General features: G+C 32.7%; 1 protein-coding gene across 4 annotated transcripts; it reads left to right on the forward strand.

Annotated features, from left to right (window-relative positions):
• The first annotated feature begins 2118 nt into the window (after window positions 1-2118).
• Window positions 2119-20785, forward strand: LOC106459565 (zinc finger protein 721-like). 4 transcript variants are annotated; one of them, XM_013919192.2, is made up of 3 exons: window positions 2119-2249; window positions 11861-12590; window positions 13225-20785. In XM_013919192.2, the coding sequence occupies exons 1-3, from the start codon at window positions 2202-2204 to the stop codon at window positions 16095-16097; spliced, it is 3651 nt and encodes a 1216-aa protein (XP_013774646.1). In that variant the 5' UTR covers window positions 2119-2201; the 3' UTR covers window positions 16098-20785. The 4 variants fall into 4 exon arrangements, with proteins under 4 accessions (XP_013774646.1, XP_022241777.1, XP_022241776.1 ...); XM_022386069.1 differs by lacking the exon at window positions 2119-2249 and adding an exon at window positions 2400-2569; XM_022386068.1 differs by lacking the exon at window positions 2119-2249 and adding an exon at window positions 2416-2599.
• The last annotated feature ends 1160 nt before the right edge of the window (window positions 20786-21945 follow it).

A 21945-nucleotide genomic window follows, 5' to 3' on the forward strand; every position in this document is an offset into this window, starting at 1 on the left:
TATTTAAACATAATCTTTCATCGTTCAATAGAATGCTGAGTGACTTGGAAAACTTTCTTAAACATGTATGAATCTTTGCTGCCGATGTTTCCTTGTAATGTCAAAACTGTAACCAAGGGGTTTTATGTCACTTCTTACAAAGTTAAACCTTGAACAGTTTAAATAATAAGACTTGTCTTCGCTTTTTCTTAAGTTTAATATAATCAATTTTCTTATTACAGAGATGTTTCTATTCTCTCTGTACGTACTAGTAACACAGGTACTTATTTTGTAAGTGAATACCAATATTTGTGTTTACTGCCTGATAAATTATAGTCTTGGAGACCTCACATTTCCTCTTCGGTTGCTAATTACCAAATACTTCCTAGTTTTTTTTTCTTTCATGGATATAATTTTTCACTCTCATTTTCTCTCTGCAAACTTGAATGTTCAGAACATTGCTTTGAAGATTTGTTTTGGTCATTGAACTGTACTCCTACTCTTAGATTATGTAGTTTGACATTTTTGGCTCTTCACAAACAGTACTCTATTGGTCAACACGATTTTAAATCATTATAATGTAATGGGGAGAGCCTCTTGGGTTACTCGGATAACCATATCTTCATAAATCATAAAAGGTTCTTCTCCCTGTGTTAGTGGTCTATACTAACATACTCATTTCTTTTAGTTAATAACCTTTTCTTCTGTAGCTTATATGGTAGTCTGCATATCTTTAATATTTTTATAAAATTTTATGGTTTTTGCTTTCCTTATCCGACCTTTTGATGTGGCTTTATTGTTTAACTTATTTATATGAATGGCGCATGCGATTTACCATATTTCTGAAAAGACGGCCTACGCATTTGTTATATGTTCACCCAATGAATTTGATCAAATCTTATCTTCTTTCACATTGTCTTGATAGCTTTATGCATTTATAATAATCTTATATGTATTTTTCGTGTATTCTAATGGCTTGACACTGTCCTTCAGAGAATGTCTTTGCACAGATCTTTCCTTTCTCTGACTCTTTAAGCAGACTTTTCAGTATGACTCAAATAGACAAGTCCGTACTCATCCTTCTCTGTTTTGGGAATGTGGTATACTGTCATATTGTTTGGAACACTTGGTGGATAATTTGTTGCTAATTTCTAGTCATATTTACAACAAATGGTAATGATTTAGCTACCAAGACTGATCAAACGACTTTGCCTTATACTTATCCGTCTATAGTATTATATATATAGATAATCCGTTTCGTTTTAGTCGATAGAGTAAAAGGCATTTGAATGCAACTTTGATCAATCTCTTCAGCTGGTCATTTCACTAATACCCTCTTTCTCTTGTTGCCATGTTTCAATTGTATCTTGTACCTTGTTGTGTAAATTATACTATATATATAATTTTGGGAAAGTTCAATTTCTACTCTGCTTTCTCTTTTGAAAGATTTATTTAAAACACATTTCTCATCTATCCTGCTCACGCTCTTGTATGTCTGTTTTCCAGTTTTTATATATTTTTGTACAGCTTAATTTGATTTACTGTTTCTCCTCTATATTAGGTAGCGTTTTTGTGCTACCTTCTGTTATCTGAAGCTTTACTGGAGTATTATATTTTTCTTAAAGTTTCTCTGAGATGATTTAAAAGGGTGTAATCTTGCAATAAGACAGCGACACCAGTTATAAGACTTTTTTCTGAGTAACCATATTATTTCCACGTTTTACAGTAGTATGGCAGGTTCTCTATTCTTTAATAATTATCCTAATATCAGAATCATAATTCACGTGCACAGGATGAGAGAGAGGGAACGGAAATGTTTTATATGGGAGAAAAAGTTTTAAGAATCACCGCGGCAAAATCATGAGCATTGCAGTATAAATTTGACATTTTTACTTTTTTTTTCTACTTGACACTTGGATAGGGATTTCTTTTAATAAGTAAAAAAGTACCAAGGTTCATTGTATTTCTTCATACGTTTCTAAATACAGAAAGTAAATAAAAATTAGTTATTTTACTAAAAGATAAATTTGTGTAAAATTTTCAAAATTTGCATCAAGATGATTTTAAACTACACTTCAAATGATTTTTTAGCAGTTTCCGGATATGATGTGGGGCAATATAAGAAGCTTTTTCCGGTTTACAGTGTCTATGGGTGAAGGCATAGAAGCTGTTATGTTTATAGTATTAAATTTGTACATGTATCGAACATTTTCGCATCTAACATGGATGATGCTAATAGTGAGAATTCCATCACAGATTTCAAAAGCCAGGTATTGTAGTTTTTATATAGTTTTAACACAACTTGTTATAAAGTTCACGTAAACCGTTATCAAAATAACTATGATAAACTCAAATGTACGTGTAATGATTGTTTTGACGCCATATTTGTAGCGCAAATCTATGTCGCCCTTTGTAGGTCAGCAATCTAGGAGCCCAGTATGGGCTGCTTTAAACTTTATTTAATTTAGGATGTATCAATTTTATTAAAAGTACTCAGTGTTTTGGATTTACTTTATATACATTGTTAGTTATCATAGGCAGTAAACTGTGTTTTTATGGCATGTGTTTGAAATTGAAAAATGCCGTTATTGTAAGTTATAACGTTAGAACATTTTTTTTGGTAAGACTTGACATTCTTTCGTCAATCTCGGCTGGTTCTTTCCCTCTGTAAAGTGTAAACGACTAATAGTTACAGCAGTAATGAATAAAACTAAAAAGTAAAATTCAGGTTATACTAGTACTTTAGTGAACCACGATGAAGTGACAGCTATCACTGTCAGCATCATAAAGGAATTCAACTGTTTCAAAGTGTCAATTCACTGGCATAATGCCTCTTGTTTCCATATTGTTTAATCACGTATTTATTTTGCTTTGGTTCATCACCATCCTTAAGGCTTAATTATTTTCTTAGTTAATTATATAGTTTTAAAATCTTATTAGAGTTAAAAAGGTCTCCCACTGGCGGCAATCTTTTTGCACTTCCTTAATGTAAATATATAAAAACTTCTAGTTATATGTTCCACTTCTAGTCTAGTTTAATCTTTATGTTTTAAAGAAGAATGACTTTTTACTTTTAGTCTAGTTTCTTAGATTTAACAATACAAATTTTCCAGAATTGTTTATATTCGTAAACCATTGCTTCCTTCATGTTCAAGACTTTTCACTACAACTACTAGTACTAGTTTACAGTGCTTCTATTATGTATTGTAGTTTAGATGGTTTTCATTATTATTCTAAGTATGAGTAGTTTAATTCCTCTTTTAAGTTTAACCTATATACTGTAGTCATTTTATGAAAAATATTGTGTTAGAATACATTAGAAGGACTTAACTATAAATTAGCCAAAGTAAATAACCATCTCATCTTCCTACATTAATGTAATAATGTAATTCCTAAAGGACTTAAGGTAAAATTATATGTCAACACCCTGCAATCTCAAATATTAACAATAATTTAAAGCTTTACTTCAAGATAGGATCAGGTATTAATTTATGACACAGAATAACTAATGATCTACAGTAGAAGAAAGAGAGTACAATAAACAATTCAGATTGTCAAGATACAGTTGCTCAAACTTCATACCAACATACACACATTCATGTACTAAGCAAATTCATTAATTGATTCACAAAAGGAGCTTCCTAGTACTGCAGTTATACCTAAACACACAGTAAACTTAAGTAAACAACCATTAGTAAAACCTGAAGAAATTTTACTAAGTAGAGCACCGAATTTTGCCCTAACTACAACCAAAGAAGTAGAAAAATTCTCAAAATCAAAATAAAATTGGCAGTCCCGAAAGCTATGAAATGTAAACCCCACTCTAATACCATCCTAACAGAAAATACTGTTTCACGAACTTAAAAGACAAAAGAAATTCCTCATGAACAAAAAGGAATACACCCTCAAGTTCCAAAATCTAGTTCAACATGTTTCACTACATTAATTCTACCCAAACTTTTAACCCTGAGAAAAAATTAATCAACTCCTCAAGAAACATCAGAAAGAACTTTGAAGAGAAATAACTAATGATACACTACACATCTATGGTTTACTTAGGTTACTCTATCTGTTCCACTTTTAACTGCAGAGATTCCCATGTCTCCCATTAGTTAGATTTGTTGGCATATAATTCCATTAACAAGTGAAGATTTTGAACGAAATGGAACAGTTGCTCTGAGCCTCAGTATTTGGTTCAGATGTTAACGATACATTGGTGGTATAGCCACATATTACAAAGAAGATCCAAAATTCGTAAACAGAGCTGTGTGATTAGTGGGATTCTATAATCAATTAATCATCAGACTCTTTAATCAGTTGTAAACATTCAATTAATTGATTATTCTTACATGAGACTCGGATAGTTGGATTAATTGGAAACACTGGTTAATGAAACTAACTAAATGGTAAAGAGTGTAAAGATAAATACTAAGACTAAGCAGGAAGAAAATTATAGCCAAGCAGCTATTTTTCCCTATATTGGAGGTTTCTTTGAAAACACATGGAGGATATGCCAACATAATAAGCTCAGAATGGAAGCTGCAATACCATACAACTGCATTTAATACACACCAAACCATCTTTATGCCCAAGGGAAAGGAATAACACTGCTTGCAACATGCCTTGTAAAAGTAGACTCCAATACATTGGATGAATAAAAATAACAGTGCAATTTAGAATTCAGAAGCATAATAGACAAACAAGAGTCTGTAATACTGACTTATCTGCAACAACCCATTTTGTCAGAGAAGAAGATTTTAAGATCAAATGGAATTACAAACTACCCAAAAAAGTAATAGCTGTTTATATCTACCTAAGTGATACTCAATCTAGAATAGAAGTCAGAAAACCTGGATACGCCTCTTGAAAGCATTGATATAAGTTATTTGATTCAAGTCCTAACTGAGGAGTCCCAAGATTAATGGATAGCAAACAAACTTCTCTCTCTACAAAACATAGGATTGAATCCCAGGTGCTAGCACCACAGAAATAGGCTTTCTCAGAAATTCCCTGAAAATAGCAACTAATTAGAAACTAAGATGTAGGATAAAATTAGGTTACAATTAGTATCAATAAAATAAAAAAGTAACTAATTAATGGTTAGAATTGGGTGTTCATATATGCCGCTAACCATGACAGCAAAGATTATGTTGCTTTTTGTTGTTTAGTTCTACCATCTGTAGAAAATGATATTGACACATCATAAAAAAAGAAAAGACAGTTGGTAAATTCAAAATCTTATATCAACACATACAACTACAGGTATTACTATATACAACTGGGAGTGAAAATAGAGACTTACTAATGAGGGACTGTCCCCCTTTGTTTAGTGAGGTACCTATTACAATTTTTGTAAACATTTCCCCCTACCTGTGCAATAAAAGTAACATCAATAATATGAATTAGATAAATTAGGCCAACAAATACATATTTCTTTAATTGTCATAGGTGTAAGTTCATTAAATCTATAACTCAATCAGTTACATAAAATATATATACAGTAACTTATCTTACATAACTTATAAAACTTTGCCCTTCATTAGAAATAAACATAAATCATAAATACACTTAACATTCATAAATGTCACTTTATATATAAGAGATGCACTTAAAAGTTTAGAATTTTACACCTCCCCTATGTTTTAAAGATTTCAAGCTTCGTGCATAGTTCTAAAAATCATAGTTCTCATCAATCTAAGTAGGTAGGTTTAATGCTCGGCAGACCTACTCAAGGGTAGTTGAGGTCTAAGATCATAGATGAATTCCAGCAAAAGACATTTCTTTTCAGTTATTTGACTACTACCAGTTAGTTTTATATTCAGTTCTGGTCCCAAATCTAGATTAGCTGCTGAAGAGAAAAATCTATTTGAATATCCTGCATTCACAACTGAAGTGTTTTTGGAACTACATATTCTAGCCTAATCTACATCCCATTCCAAACCAAGAATAGCTATAGAAGACCCAAAATTATATGCTTCTCCTCCATGCTGTATTGATATCATCTACTCTAGATCTATTGTAGAACATGCGAGAAATACTTTTCTTTGCCACTCTCAAAGTTACTTACTGCCTCATTGCCTACCTGGGATGATCAGATAAAAAAGAATGGTGGTTAATATGTATTTTCTTAGCCATAGTCATCTTACGTGGTTAATTTCTAGTCCAATATTGCACTTTTTAGCTTACATTAATTACTCCAACATTAATACCTTCTAGAACTTTAAAATTGCTGATAGTGGGTTTCTGAGACTTGACCGATTTAAAAGTATGTTGTTCAGGCATATTATGAAAGCTCATGTAACGAAAAACATGTCAAAACTATAAATATCACAGTATCGGAAAACTGTATTACTTGTACAGGAGAGAAAATGGTAAAAAGCAGTACACTACTAAAGAACAGTGGCACAAATCCAAAAGTATCATATAATAAATAAAATACTACTGCAATAATATCAGATGTACAACAAAATAAACTATTTGTAATACTAAATGATAGAAAAATAACCCACACAAATTTATCACTAAATATTGTTGATATGTGTGTTACTAGGAGTAAAACCCTCTAATACTTAGTGTCATATTGACTTGTTGCTAGGGCATAGTTGTGTAAATGATGTACTGGTACTTATGAAGTTGGTTTGAAAGATATGAGTAGAATCTGTCTCGAATAGATGTTGTCTTGCAGTTATTTGCAACTCCAATTTTTTATGTCAATGTTTTGCCAGAAGTTATAGTGGCATATAGTAGTGTGTAGAGACTGTCAGCCCAGAGTTTAACTAACTGTGGATATTGCTGTAGAGCTAACAGTTATAGTCTGGTAGTGTACATGTAGTGTCATATAGTGTGACACAAACGTATGGTCCAGAAAACCATCCAAGTTGTCTTTTCTACTTGCATTTGTGTCTTATCTCTATAGCAGATATCTATGTTGAAAAGGTCAGCAATTGCAACACCCTTTCTGGCCAAGTGGATGTTTTCTCTATGTTATAGCCAATGAATGCTATGAAAAAATGACCAATCAGAAGGGATACGAAATACCAGTCAAAAAGGATAAGAGCTTTCTTGCAAGATCAAATCATTTATTTTTTCCCAGTTCTACTTGGTGTTCATATAATGACTAGTTCAGCATAGATTCATTTTGAAGGATGAAAATTTGATGATCTATTCATTTACCCAGTTGATGCAACAATAACACTTTACTCAAGTTCATACCATTTTTTTTTTTTTTATAAATAAAGGTTATTTTCACTGTCCATCAAATGTGTCAAACCTGTTTATTTCTCACACAACTTAAAATTTAACAAAGTTTATAAATTCAGATTACCATGCAAATTTCATGTTTAATCGTTCTGTTAAGTCGACCGATCTGATACTAGCATGGAAATCAGTTTAGTTGAGAATATCATGCCTACAAAGGATTTGCAGCCTTACCACAATCTCTTGTTAAGAACAGTTACACCAGTTGCTTGGCTCTGTTGGAGAAGGATGGGGTACAGTGTATTGGTGAGAGATATGTTTAGGCTTACTGTTCTGTTGGAAATGGTGTTGAGATATTGAATTTGATATGTTAGTTTATTGAGTGTTATGTACAAGTTACCAATCAACTCCATCAATGATGTTATCATGGAGGGTCTGGGGTAGGCAGATCCCTTGGAAATTTGCATTGAATAGGTTGAGAAGAAGCTAAAATAAACACTTGTATGTTTCTTTTGGTAGTGCATTGGTTATAGATTTTATCATATTATATAGCTAAGATTATGGTCAAGTCTTGACATAGTATTGATGCTATTGCCTGTTCATAAAATGTGCTGCCTATCTCCAAAGCTATGCTCAGAGAGTTAGTTTCATCTATAACTTTACCTGATGTTACAAAATACGTTGTTAAGATTTCCATCCATTTTACTGTTTTCTTATGTAACAACATACATACATAACATAACTGTTATGTAGATATAATGGCAAATGCAATTGATAAGTATTGAATAAGTAACAGCTAAGTAACAAAGTTGTTTTGAAGTAAAATTGCCCCTTAATCACAGAAATAATTTATATTATTGACAAGATTACACTTGTGTTTAAAGAACAACTTCAAATTACATTTGGGTTGTTTGGATAGGAATACAACAGTTGCTGCTGTTTTCTCATGCTATTCAAATTTGTTTATTTTGCCTTCTTACTGTAACTCTTGCCATTGGTTTTGGACAGCCTTCAGATATTTCCCAAATTACTTTTCATTTTAATTGTTCATAATTTTTTTTCCTTTTGTGACAACATTTTAAAAAAAAATCATAGCTATTATGAAATAATGTTTTTTTTGTATTTCTTTGAATGATCTAATCAGAGATTTTCAACACTTCTTCACATTGACAATTTTGTAAAGATTTTCTTTACGAAGAAAATGTGCAAAAGCAATAAAGTATGTAAGAAATGGTAACAGACTGAGTTACAGATGGAAATAAAACATAGGATATGATAGTACAGAAACTGTATAGAATTGCTGTCTGGTTGAGTTGAGTAAGCCCATATACTTGGTACCCATACTCAGTACTGATTTTATAAATGACCAACATTGTAGGTTATCCCACACTACTGAAACAGTCTTATTTGACATAATAACTTATCATGATTAGTGGAAAAGTTTAGGTTATTTTCTCCTGATCTTTCACTGGATTTACAATGAACAGAGTAATTTCTGTGTGTATGAAATATTTAAAATTTTGATTCCAATCCTTCTAAACTATACATATTTGCAAACTAAATCTAATTGTTTGGCTTTATTACCTTCTCTTAAAAGCTACATCCATTTAACATAGTGGACTTCACTTGTAGCTGAATGATAAGTGGTATATATAATAAACAGTCAATCGACAGGCCCGTTAATTGATTGAAACAGTGTTTCTTCATGTGAACAAAAAAAATTGCCCAAGCAAGAATTGACAGTGGTTGTTGGCAGCCAGCTTCATTCCTTCTAGTCAGCAGTTTAAAGTTAGTCACAGTGGCAAATAACCTTAGTAGCTTTGTTATAACAGTGAAAGGAGTAGCAAGTTTGGTGGCAGTGGAAACTTTACTACTGTATCAGAAGAGCTGTTTCTTTTCAGTTAAAAATACTTGAGCCTAGTTGGGTTGCTGTAGTAGACCATTGTACTTAACAACAAGATCAGACTTACTTCTGGACCCTACTTTATATTCCTTTACTTGACCTTCAGATTCCTGTATCCTTTACAGCAAAATGAAGTGGGAACCTTCTTGTGGCTCCTGATTCTTTTATCTATTTCCTTTTATTATTCAGTATTCTTTTCTATTTTAGTTTTGATAGCTGAGATTGCTTGGTATATAATTTGCCCATATTGCTTTTGTTTTAGGATTCTTTGTCTTGCAATGTTTGGTTCTTGTGCATTGACTTCAAGACAACTCTTTACTGCTTTGGTATTGTTTGAGGCTTGAAGTGATTTTTTTCTCGTAATAGACCACATTTCCCACAGTCGATCTATCTGCCTTCTTGTAATATCAGTTTTGTATTATCTGTGAGCAACTATCTAATTAGACATAGCATTGCAAAGTAGTATGAAAAAAAAAGTTTAGAATCTCTTTAAAAAAAAATGTCAGAAAACTTAAAATTCACATTAGAGCCTAAGGTATGTATATTTTTGAGTTTCTCTATTACTGATTTGTTTTGTTCTGAAAGTGAATATCTTGCATAGGTTTGGTTTTTGTCTGTTTCGCTAAGGTTTTTATTATATTCAATCTCGTGTCAAGTTTATTCTTGTGACTTTCTTTTGGCAGACATTTGATGAAGCTTCTTCTCTCTCCTTTTATCTTTCTGAAAAATTATCATTTTCACGATTACGTTGAGATGCTGTTTGTTCCCTCGGGACAGAAATTTAGTTATTTTCTATAATTACCAGTCTTTAATTTTCCTCTCCATTTTCCTTTAGAACACCACAGGCATAGTGCTCTATCTTGATGTAGAAATTGGCATTTTCCTGTTTGTTTTGCTTTTATTCAGCCCAACTTTACATTTAATGTATGGTCAACATCTTTTAGGATGTGCGAGGTATGAATTCCATAAGAGGTTTTTCAGAGAAGCCATTTTACCTTGTTTGCTTTGTTCTTTATTATGCAAAGCTTGGAATAAAGAAGAACAGCTTTATTTTATTGTTTCTGTATTGTTTTCTATCCCATCCATGCATGAAATCACTTTTTTGAGATCAATTTGTCTTTCCTGCAACCTCCATTAGTTGGCCTAAGATTTTCTTTAAAGGATTTCTTCAGCTGTTGGCATTATCTTATGAAAGAAACTTTGAGTCGCACTGTAAACTGCAGCATCTCATGTTTCCATGGCAGTGCAGCTCACTATCCATTGGAGATTTGTGGCCGAGTACTGCATAAACCAGATGTTACCTTCTGCTCTAGAAGAATTTATGGGTTTATTGTAGTGCAGTAATCTTATTAAATAATAAGAAACTCATCCTTATATCTACCATTTAGTGCTTGTTTTCTGTTTGGATTAGACTACCCATTGCATACTACCTTTATTTTTTGAAGACTGCATGGACTAAGTAGACTGGCCCCCTGTGGGTCTCAGGAAATTCCTGGGCACTTGTAAAAACTGCATGGACTAAGTAGACTGACTCCTATGGGTCTCAAGAAATTCCTGGGGATCTGTGAAGACTGCATGGACTAAGTAGACTGGTCCCCTGTGGGTCTTAGGAAATTCCTGGGCACCTGTGAAGACTGCATGGACTAAGTAGACTGGCCCCCTGTGGGTGTCAAGAAATTCCTGGGCACCTGTGAAGACTGCATGGACTAAGTAGACTGACCCCCTGTGGGTCTCAAGAAATTCCTGGGCATATGTCTCAGTTGAAGCAGTGGTATCCAAAACCTCTTATGGCTTCAAAATCATAAAGCATGCTTCTCATCTTTTCGTTTGTAACTTAACCAACCTGGAATAATCTTGTGAAAATAACCCTATTTTTGTGCCATTTACTTGTCAACCCTCTGAGCAACCTCTTTTTCCTGTTTAATACTGAATTATGGGCTGCTGTATCAACGGTCACTCTTTCCCTTTTAGGATACTACCATCTTTTCTCTTGTAGAACATTCTTCATTTGTAATGTGGTTATTTTAGAGTTAAGATATGTGTGAGGTTAGTATGTAAAATACTAACAAAAAATTAATAATAAAAGTTCCAAAACAGACCTTGATTTAGGAGTAGTATTCTTATTAGAACTCATTCATCAGTTGTTTTTGTTTTTTTTCCAAAGATTATGATAAGAATATCTATAAATGTTTTTGAGAAACTATTAATAAAGTATTCTTAGATCTTTTAAGACTTTGGTATGATAACCCTTACACAGTGAAATCACTAATAGTGGAAACTGAAGACATCAAACTTCTTAGGTCTAGGAGTGTAGGCATTTGTGATGTTATCATTTTAGTAACACTGCTCTCGATGATAATAGATGTTTTATAAGTAAAAGACCATATTGTCATGCTCGTCAGTTAAAATTATTAAGGGGAGTTGAATATGGATACTTTTCTTTATTATTATTCTCACTCTGTACCAAATGATAACTTTCACCCACTGAAAGTTTGAAATCTTTGAACTGGATGTCCAAGGTTTTTGATTAACAACTTATTGTTAGACAACAGAATGTTGCTAGATGATAATGTTTTGTAATATACATGTAGAGCCATTGTTTTGGGATCAGTATTGTATTAAAACTTTAAGAAGAATTATGATGGAGTAGATGCATTGCCATTCTGTTGATTTGTTTTGCTGTTGTATATGTATATTTTATTACTTGTTGAATGTGGGCTTAGTAATCTTACATTACAGTTTGTGTTTAAATGTCACAATTTATTCCTTCTTTAATTCCAGTTGAGCACTGTTGCAGACAGTTTTCTCAAGTTGGCCCCAGATCAGCAGTCTGAAGCTGTGAAGCTTATCCAAGGTCTTCAGTCAGTTCTAGTCAACCAGTTACCTATTGATAATGATTCTCAAGACATCTCTATGTTGGAAAAAAAACAGATAGGGGAGCATATCAGCAGTCTTCTTTTTCAGAAATTAAATGGTTCTTTTGTTGCGAGTTCTGATTCATCTACATGTGATAATAATGCCTTTAGTCAAGAGGTCAAGGCTGATAACAGAACTTCTGAAGAACTTTGCCTCGGACCCTCTGCCATGTCTCCAAAGTTTGTTACTGAGCTACATAAATTCTTAAACACAAGGACTTTTGAAGTACAAGATCATTCAGACATTACTGAGAAAACAAACAAACCTCCAGAAGAGGAAATTAGAGAAAAATGTGATATTATGCAGTTTGCAATTGAGGCAAAGAATTCCAGTGTCTTACACATCAATTCATCAGACTTTAATAGTCTTTTAACAAAGAACATTGAGATTTCTGAATCACAAACACAACTTCAGGGGCAGAATGTTTCATCTAGCTTTAGCTCTTTAGGAGCTGATACCTCAGAAATCTCTCAAGCAAAAAATATGCCATTAATCCACGTTTGTGACGTTGGTTTTGCCAATACAAAATGTAGCAAATGCAACGTAGAAGAATTAGCCTTATTCCAAAGCCCCAATAATAACTCCAGACAGCATTGTAAGTACATGTTTAGAACATTGTGTCAGATGCATGTCAGCTATTTAAGTTTTATAGAAACTTATTTTCTCTGAAAGTTATTAAAGATGTTCGGAACTTCCTTGAAATAAAAGCTTCACTATTAGTTCTTGTGTATATCCTCATTGAGAAAAAACTTGATTGAGTGTGAAACATGTTATTTTAACCTTCATTATTTCTTAATAATAATAACTCGTAAAACATCAATAAATAATACAGCTAAAACAAAATCAACTTAACATGGTAATGTGATGTTTTATGTTTCTGAAACTTATTCATGCTATTGGATAAATGTTGTTGAAGAGTCATATCCAGGGTTTTTATCAGTTTCTCCAACTAAAACATAACTTTTGAAACTTTAAATCTACCTTCGGCATTGGAGTATTGTAGATTGCATCATATGAAAACAACAACAGAATACGCTTTTATTTTCAAGATTTTACATTGAAACAAAAAATTATGATGACGATGGTTTTAGAAACATGGCTTATGGGCTAAATTTAGCCATTAAGACTATTAAATGGTATCAATATTGTAAATAATAGTGATATATCTACTTAAGAAAGGTGTAATCTAAGTGATAATTAATAATAAACATTTTTGTATATTCCTTTAGGTAGTCAAAAGGCTAGTCTAATAAAAGGTTATGAAGAAACAGTCACACCATTAGCAAAGTCTTTATGTGTGTCTGAAAGGCCTATTAATTTTTCAGAAGAGAAAAAAATCCTTCCTATAGAAAAGAACTGTGTTAATGCAAAAGTAAAAATTACAAGTGAATCACCTAGGAATAACAAAGATTCTGCCAAAAACATAAAGGTGTCAAAAAATGTTAATTTAAATGTTGAAGATTCTCAAAAAGTAGTAAAATGCAAGCCGAAAAAGACAAAAACTAAGTTGAGTTCAAACATTCCAGAAAGTGTAAAAACTATAGAAAAACATAATAGCAAAAAGGATAAAACTGTACTGACAGTTTCTAGTAGAGGCCGGCCCGTTAGACAAAGATTGTACTGCATAGGTGAATTGTTTTCAGATGATGAAAAATTTAATGTAGGTCGATCAAATTCTTCTGAGAAAATTACTTTAAAGTACAAAAAATGCCCACAAGTTTTGACTAGACACAAGTTAGTGAAGCAGAAGTGTCGCAGAAAGACTGTGATCATTTCTGAAAAAAAACTGATAGTATCTTGCAGGTTGTGTAAAAAGAGTTTTGACAACCTTGACAGCTTAAAATTCCACGAGTGCAAGCCTAACTCAATACCAGAAAATAGCAGAGTTTTAAACTGTGAATTGTGTGGTCTTCAGTTTTCTCATCAACAACATCTTCAGAAACATATACAAGGTCATGAACGTAATAACTGTAGGATTTGTAATGCTAAGTTTACGAAAAAAAAAATCCTCTGCAAACACATGAGAACTACCCACAAAATTGCTGAACCTGAAAAGCTCTATGAATGTCCATTTTGTGAGCGCCATTTTTTTAAACGACCTTCACTTCTTTCACATTTAAAGGAACATGCAAATGGAAAAATAGTTTGTAAAAAGTGTGGTGAAATGTGTGAAAATGAAGAATCTTACAGTTGGCACATGGAAAAGCATTTGGAAGAGTACAAGTTTCATTGCAGTCAGTGCAATGAAAGCTTTGCAAGACGTCAACAGTATGAGAAACACATGTTGGGTCATGAGAAACATGGTTGTACTATCTGTGGAAGTAACTTCTCAACAAAGAAATACCTTATTAAACATCACCAGGTTGTTCATAATATTCATGTGAAAGAGGAAAAAAAACATATCTGTACAACTTGTAATAAAAGATTTCACAGACCAACTCTACTCAAAATACATCAGCGAGTCCACACAGGTGAAAAGCCTAACAAGTGTTCAGAATGTGACAAAAATTTCCGCACAGCTAAGGCATTATCAATCCACATGAAAACAGCTAGTCATTTAAAAATTGCTGGTAAAATTAATGTAGAGAAAGTGCAGTTAGAGAAGCCATATCTTTGTGCTCAATGTGGAGCAAAGTTTTGCGCTAGACAAGGACTGCAGCGTCATATGCAGCAGCTACATTGTGATCTTAGACCTTTTGAATGTCCATATTGTGACTATAAATGTAAATGTAAAACGAACTTGAAACGCCATATAGAATTCCATACTGATAAAAGAAGATTTGTATGCGAGTTTTGTGGAGCTTCTTTTCATGCATTTGCAACTTTGAAAGAGCACAATGCATATGTTCATTCTGATGTAAGAGACTATGTATGTGAACAGTGTGGAAAGGGATTTAAAGGCAGGAGTGGTTTAAAAAGACATATGAGAATTCACAGTGATGCCAGACCATACCTTTGCTTCTGTGGTCAGTCGTACAAACGAATGTCGCATCTGAAGAGACACATGATTTCTTCTCATCACATGCAGTTTAAAAGCAAAAGAGTGAAAAAAATTTATTCTGAAGATTGTTCTGATGGGGAAACCAATCTTAGTTCCCATGAGCTGTCAGAACTTGCAGGAATTTCAGAGGGGGACCTGAATGAAACTTGTGAAGGTTTAACTGTGGTTTTGACAAACACTGGTGGTTTGGCTCTGACACAGTTACCGTGGGAATTGGATGACTACATTCTTCTCAAAGTACCAACTCCTCAGGAGAACTTTGAAGTATCCTCTTCACTGCCAGATACTGATTCCAAGTGTGTAGCTTCTACATATTCAAAACAGTTTTCTACAGTACTGTCATCTCCTCTGGTGTCTCTGATACAGAATCAAGGACAACCAACTCATACATTGAATGTTTCTGATGCTGATAATAATTTAACAAGGCCAGAACAACCTACCCTTTCATCCACTTGCTTTGAATTGCCAATTATACAGGCATCATCACAGCATTCTTCATTGGTTTTATCTTCAGGTGCAGAGTCACATTTTGTTCCTCCTTCAGCTTATTCATTGATTTCTAACCCTACTGTCAATGATACCAACTCTTTAGTTACTCTGTCAGTCACAGAAGATGTCTCTCCCAGTTCTCTCACAGGTTTCACATTTAGCCATTCCAGTCCTCATAATCCTACTTCCAAAGTTCATGACAGTCCTCTGCTTTCTCTTCTCTCTAAGGAAGATGGAAAAACTTATGATTTTCATTTGTATGATAAGCTAGAATCAGGATTGTTGACTAATCGTCAATTGTCTGATTTATCTCAACGCCTCCTTCCAGTTGGTTCTCATCAAGATACAGAAAACACAACCATTGTGTGGACAACACTTTCAGACCAGACAAACCCTGACACAACACCAGTATTAGATGTTGATCATTGTAAAGACAATTCAGTTAGTTCTGATGTACTCAAACTGTGTTCTTCCCAACTTCCACAGGTAACTTCCAACCTCTTCAGCTGTGCTATCCCAACCGTTTCAGAGCATCAGATTAGTCCAGAATTGTCAACACAACAAGATATTGTTAGTTTTGACACAGGAGTTCACCAGTTTGTCTCCATGTGAAGTTTCTAGTAGATGTTTCATCAGATATATGACTGAAAAGTGAAATAAAATGGAGGAATTTTAAATTAAATTTTTTTGGTTTAGTGTTTTCAGTGAATCTACATTGATGGTGATAATTTGTATAGTTTATGAATTCATCATAACTGCCTTGTTTCTCAGACTTATAAAGGAAGGGTATACTCTTTTAGTTCAATTCCTTCATATGTAGCAATATCAAATTATACTTTAAATATTCTAGTTTATTATCTGTTGAAATGTTAATATAGATTTACTGTATGAAATTATGATGTTTTGTTTTAGGAGAACAAGAGAATTTCTTATGGACTTGAAATTGATGAAAAACAGTTTATGCATTCTATATAGTAATTATTTGTACAGAACAAGATCTTTCAAATTTTCTGCTTTCACTGATTTTAAGTGGTAAGAAGAGATCCACGTACATGATATATCATGACTGTTCACAGAGTTTTACTCTTTAAATGTCCTCCCTTTAAAATATATTATCATCATTGGTATCCCAATGAGTTATTTGTTTCAAATGTTCTCTTACAAAAGACGTTCATACACTGTTATTGTGCTTGTCCATTGGTGCTGAAAGTGTTGTTGTCTGTGCATAATGAATATCAGTCTTGTAGGGAAAAACATTAACAATATTGTGAAAGAGTGATGATGGAATATGAAGACTGGATGTGACTGAGACTCTTTGGTGTAATTGGTGCTCTCTGTTATTATATCTAGGCTTAGTATGGATAATTATTTTATTACAGTTACTTGTACAATGGGAGATCTGCTCTTGGTGTTTTTAGATTATTGAGGTAATAGGAAAGGAAAGTACCGCATTGGCCCGATTATAGGGCGATCTTGAATATAAGGCAACCCCCATTTTTAGAAACCATGGAAAAGAAAAAATAATTGAGTGTCATAACGTCCTTTTTGTAGGTCCACAAAATCAATACTATAACTGAACAGCTTGCAGGTGGATTAGTTGCAAGAACTAGCAATGATCTTAATTGAACATCTGATGCGCATGCGTAGACGGATACTATCTGGACATTCAGGAATGCGACAGGTTAGATCAGGGGGAAGGGGCCTGTAGTCGGGTGCGATTATAAGGGGACTACGAATTTTACAACCTAATTATTAACCAAAAACCATCACCTTTTAATTGGGCCAATATGGTATTTTAACCAAGTGTTATGAAGAACCTTTTTCTTGATCATTAATTAGCTATTATTTTGTTTTTATCGCTAGTTGATTGTAGGTCACTAAGAGTGCTTACTACATAGGTTGTATCATGTGAGCATACACACTTAACACAAGTCTCTAAGTGTAAGGTTAGGAGAAACACTTGTAGATGAGTGGACTGCAATGGTGTAAAAAAATGTTTTTTTTTCACTTTTCTAGAAAGTAATGTTTTCACTCTTTAGCCGACTTTAACACTACTGTTTTGACTATAATTTCATTTAACCTTATGCACATGGGTAAGGGTCAAAGTGCACATTCCATGACCTTTCAACATGGTTTTTGACATCAGAGTTATCAACCATTCAATTTACCCTACATTACTGATTTAGTAACAGTTCATGGTAGAAGAGAGTATATACCACATACAATATACAGGGTAAGTAAAAGAAAAACCTGTAGATATACATTTCAGGGGTTTATAGAGGTTATGCAACTTTAATACGTAAACTGTATAATGGACAAAATTATTTTTATTCTTCACAAGAACATTACCTTTCACTGTGACTTGTCAGAGTCTGAGTCAGACTAATGTTATTTTACAGATATATCTAATTTTTGTATACAGCGGACTTGTACATTTTACTTGAAGCTTGCTACGTTTTGTGTAGGTACACTTTGTAAATTCAAAATTATAGTAAGTCCAATGGACCAACCCTGTGCTCATGCAGTTACCAGTTGATGAAGAAATTACAGATTTACTTTCTATGCTCTAGCATCGGTAGTGACATTTGTACATGGACATCAAAAAACTACATTTAGTTTTTTAAAAAAGTATGATGATGGAGGTTTTTATATACATATAAATAAATAAAAATGTATATGTATAATTTAAGAAGTCAGATAAGAGTAAACGGTTGGTGAAATATTGTTTTTCGTGTCATCATTGAATTAAACTGTGATTATGTGTATAATAAGGTGAGAGGTTTGTAAAGACTAAGTATTTTGAAACTATACAATATTGAATGTATTCTGTGTATAATGTTAATGAAATATAGTATTGTATTTTTGTTAAAAGAGTTAAATAAGACTTTTGAACCTATTGTGAAGCCGAGAACATTACTTAGAATAGTATATTTTTATAGTTGAGACTTTAATGTAACAAAGAAATGCATAAAAGCTGTTTGGGTTTACTTGTGCTGAAGCACAATATTCTTTGTTTCAAGGACATCCTTTAATTACTATGCACGTAGTTAGAAGTAATTAACTTTTTGTTTTCCAGGATGCTTTACATCTGTACAATTCTTTAATAATGCACTTAGTATTTTTCAACAGTTTTTACTTAACTATTTTCGTTGTCTTTCAATGTCAAGACAAGCTTTCTGGTTTGCCAATTCTTCTGAATGACAGTAAAGTTAATTCAGATAAAATAATAATTATAATTAATAATCAGTATTAGAAATAAATAATATTACGTTATTAATCCCTAACCTAATTCTGATTTGTAAAGGACTTAAATAAAATTTATAAGAATTACAATCCACTTAATGTAATTCATACCAAAATATTTGTTCATGAAATTGATGACATCATTCGTGCCTCGACCACTACTATGTCTGTTGTATTCCAGCGGGCTTGATGAACCCTGGTATTGGGTGAAAAGTCTCATCAGCACTGGATATGACATATTATTACATGTTTGTAATTTCTTTCACTCGTAAGTTCTTTGAATGATAAAGGAAAATGTTTAGTTTGTCTGTATGTGTATAGGTTTTCATACAAGCATAAAAATACTACAGTTCAAGTCTAGGTAGTAGACTTTTAGATGTAAATGACTACCCATATTTATTCAGTAATTTCAAATACAACAATATACAAACATTGCTATGTTGGTGATTTTGTTATGCATTGTAAATGACTACCTATATTCATTCAGTAATTTCAAATACAACAATGTACAAACGTTGCTATGTTGGTGATTTTGTTATGCATTGTAAATGACTACCTATATTCATTCAGTAATTATAAATACAACAATGTACAAACATTGCCATGTTGGTGATTTTGTTATGCATTGTAAATGACTACCATATTCATTCAGTAATTATAAATACAACAATGTACAAACATTGCCATGTTGGTGATTTTGTTATGCATGGCAGTGTTTCTCAGAAATGTAGTCTTTTTCTCTGTTGCATAAAATGAAATGCTATTGATTTTAAATCAAAAGTATACAAATTCATAATTGCATAAATAGATCTTAAATTACCTTACATGTTATCATTATTCTTTATGTCCTCAGAATTAATTTAATTTTTTAATTCTGAAGTGATTTAGTCAGAATTCGCTGTTGCACAGTATATTCTTTCCTTATTTGGGTTATACCAAATAGAATACATTTAAAGAATGATCTTATGCACAAGCATGCAGTTGTTAATAATTTGTAAGGCTGAGGGTTGTAAAATGGAAAAATTTTTTAGTGTTTTTGTAGCTTATAATAATTACTTCTTGAGGTGTGTATGTGGAAAAATAGTAAAATAACAGTAGCTCCAAAACATTGAATTACTGTTTAATATATATGCATGATATATTTAGATAGGTATATAAAATCTTCAGAGATATCAGTACAGATAATATTTACTTATATATATAAGCAATAAATAGGGATAAATATTAATTCAAGATATCTTTCTCTCCCAGTGTTCTTTTGAATGTTGGATATGTTACAAAAAACTCAACTTGTGTATGTGTGCACTAGGACTGTATTATCAGTTTCATTGGGGCTGTATGCAGCTGGGGATTTTTAAAGTGATTTTTCTTTATTTTATAAAAGCGTTTGGTAGTTTTGAACACCAAATCTCGAGACACCTAGCTTTCCATATTGAAATAATGACTATGTAACTTAAATTCCAAGCAGAGATGAGATTCCAATGTATTTTTTATTTATGTATTTCTGAATTTTTTTAAAAAGGTTAGTGTGTGTGTGTGTGTGTGTGAAACACCAACAACAACAGAAAGTTTTAAGAATAAACTTTTAAAGAGTTTTCTGAGGCTTGTAGCAAGGATCTTGCTCATTTTTTTAAATATTTCCCTTTCTTATTTGAATACTTCTCCATAGAAGTATGGAAACCTCATCACAGTTTCATTACTGACACAAAAAACAGCAAATAATGTTTAAGACAGTACAAATTCATAAAATTTTGCTAAGGATTGTGATGATTTAGTTAAGGATATAAGTATAATGAAAGTGATTGTAAATGTGTCACACAGATCTTGTGTTGTAAACGTGTCACATCATTATAGGTCTTATGACTTTACATATATGTGTAGGTTTTGTTATTATCATGTATAATACATTTGATAATTGTACAGATTTCATCACTAGTGAGGAAAACAATTTATAAAGTTTCTTTTCCGTTTAGGGCGCTCGACTCACAATCTGAGGGTTGCGGGTTCAAATCCCCATCCCACCAAACATGCTCACCCTTTCAGCCATGGGGGTGTTATAATGTGACTGTCGATCCCACTATTCCTTGATAAAAGAGTAGCCCAAGAGTTGACGGTGGGTGGTGATGACTAGCTGCCTTCCTTCTAGTCTTTCCCTGCTAAATTAAGAACGGCTATCGCAGATAGCCCTCATATAGCTTTGTGCGAATTTCAAACCAAACCGTTTTTCACCTGTTTCCATGTTGAGATCTGTTAATTAAGCGAGATTAACAAAGTTGTGTAGTGATAAAAACTCCGTCTATTCATTATTGTATAAAAAGAAGGTAGTTTGTACAGATGTCTATATTTAACAGACAGATATGATTAGTAACAAGTTTTAAATTCACCAATAAAATTGGTTATTCTTGCAGGACTCAACCAATTAGTATTTTAATAACAAGTCATTTTGATAGAACCTATTCTGACACCAAAGACTATTTGGGAAAAGTGTTAACAGCCTAGCTAACGGTTATTGTATACACAGGAACTGTGAATATAATTTTTATTATCAGCATCAGTTGTAAGATTTTAAGATATTTTAGTAAGTATGCACTAACTACATTACCAGGGGAGAATTCATCAAATTAAGATGTGATTACAGGTTAAGAAACAGGGGAAGAATTCATCAAAATAAGATGTGACTACAGGTTAAGAAAGATGGAAGAATTCATCAAAATAAGATGTGACTACAGGTTAAGAAACAGGGGAAGAATTCATCAAAATAAGATGTGACTACAGGTTAAGAAAGAGGGAAGAATTCATCAAAATAAGATGTGACTACAGGTTAAGAAACTGTAAAAGTTGAGTTCATCATTTTACCAACCAGAAAATCAATTGTACAATGGTAGAATCAACATTTTTATTATAACTGTATGTAATGATGTAGGTAAGTCGGATTTTCCATAGGGTCGACTGTCTTTATATATATTCTAAAAAAAAAAAACGACTATGAGGTGCTGAGACAGTTGAACGTTTCTTGTAGTAAGAACAAAGAATTGACAGTTAAGAAGTGTGGACAGTCACTAGAGTACCATTAGTAGTCACAATGTTTTGTTTCAGAGTGCATATATCTAATCCTCCACAACTTTTACAATAATGAGAGTAGTTTTAAATAGTTTAATGTATAATAGCACAGTATTTTTTAATTGTGTAATGTTTGTTACGGGTGTAAATCAACGAC

Source organism: Limulus polyphemus, unplaced genomic scaffold (genome assembly GCF_000517525.1).
Source record: "Limulus polyphemus unplaced genomic scaffold, Limulus_polyphemus-2.1.2 Scaffold628, whole genome shotgun sequence".
NCBI classification, from domain to species: Eukaryota; Metazoa; Arthropoda; class Merostomata; order Xiphosura; family Limulidae; genus Limulus; species Limulus polyphemus.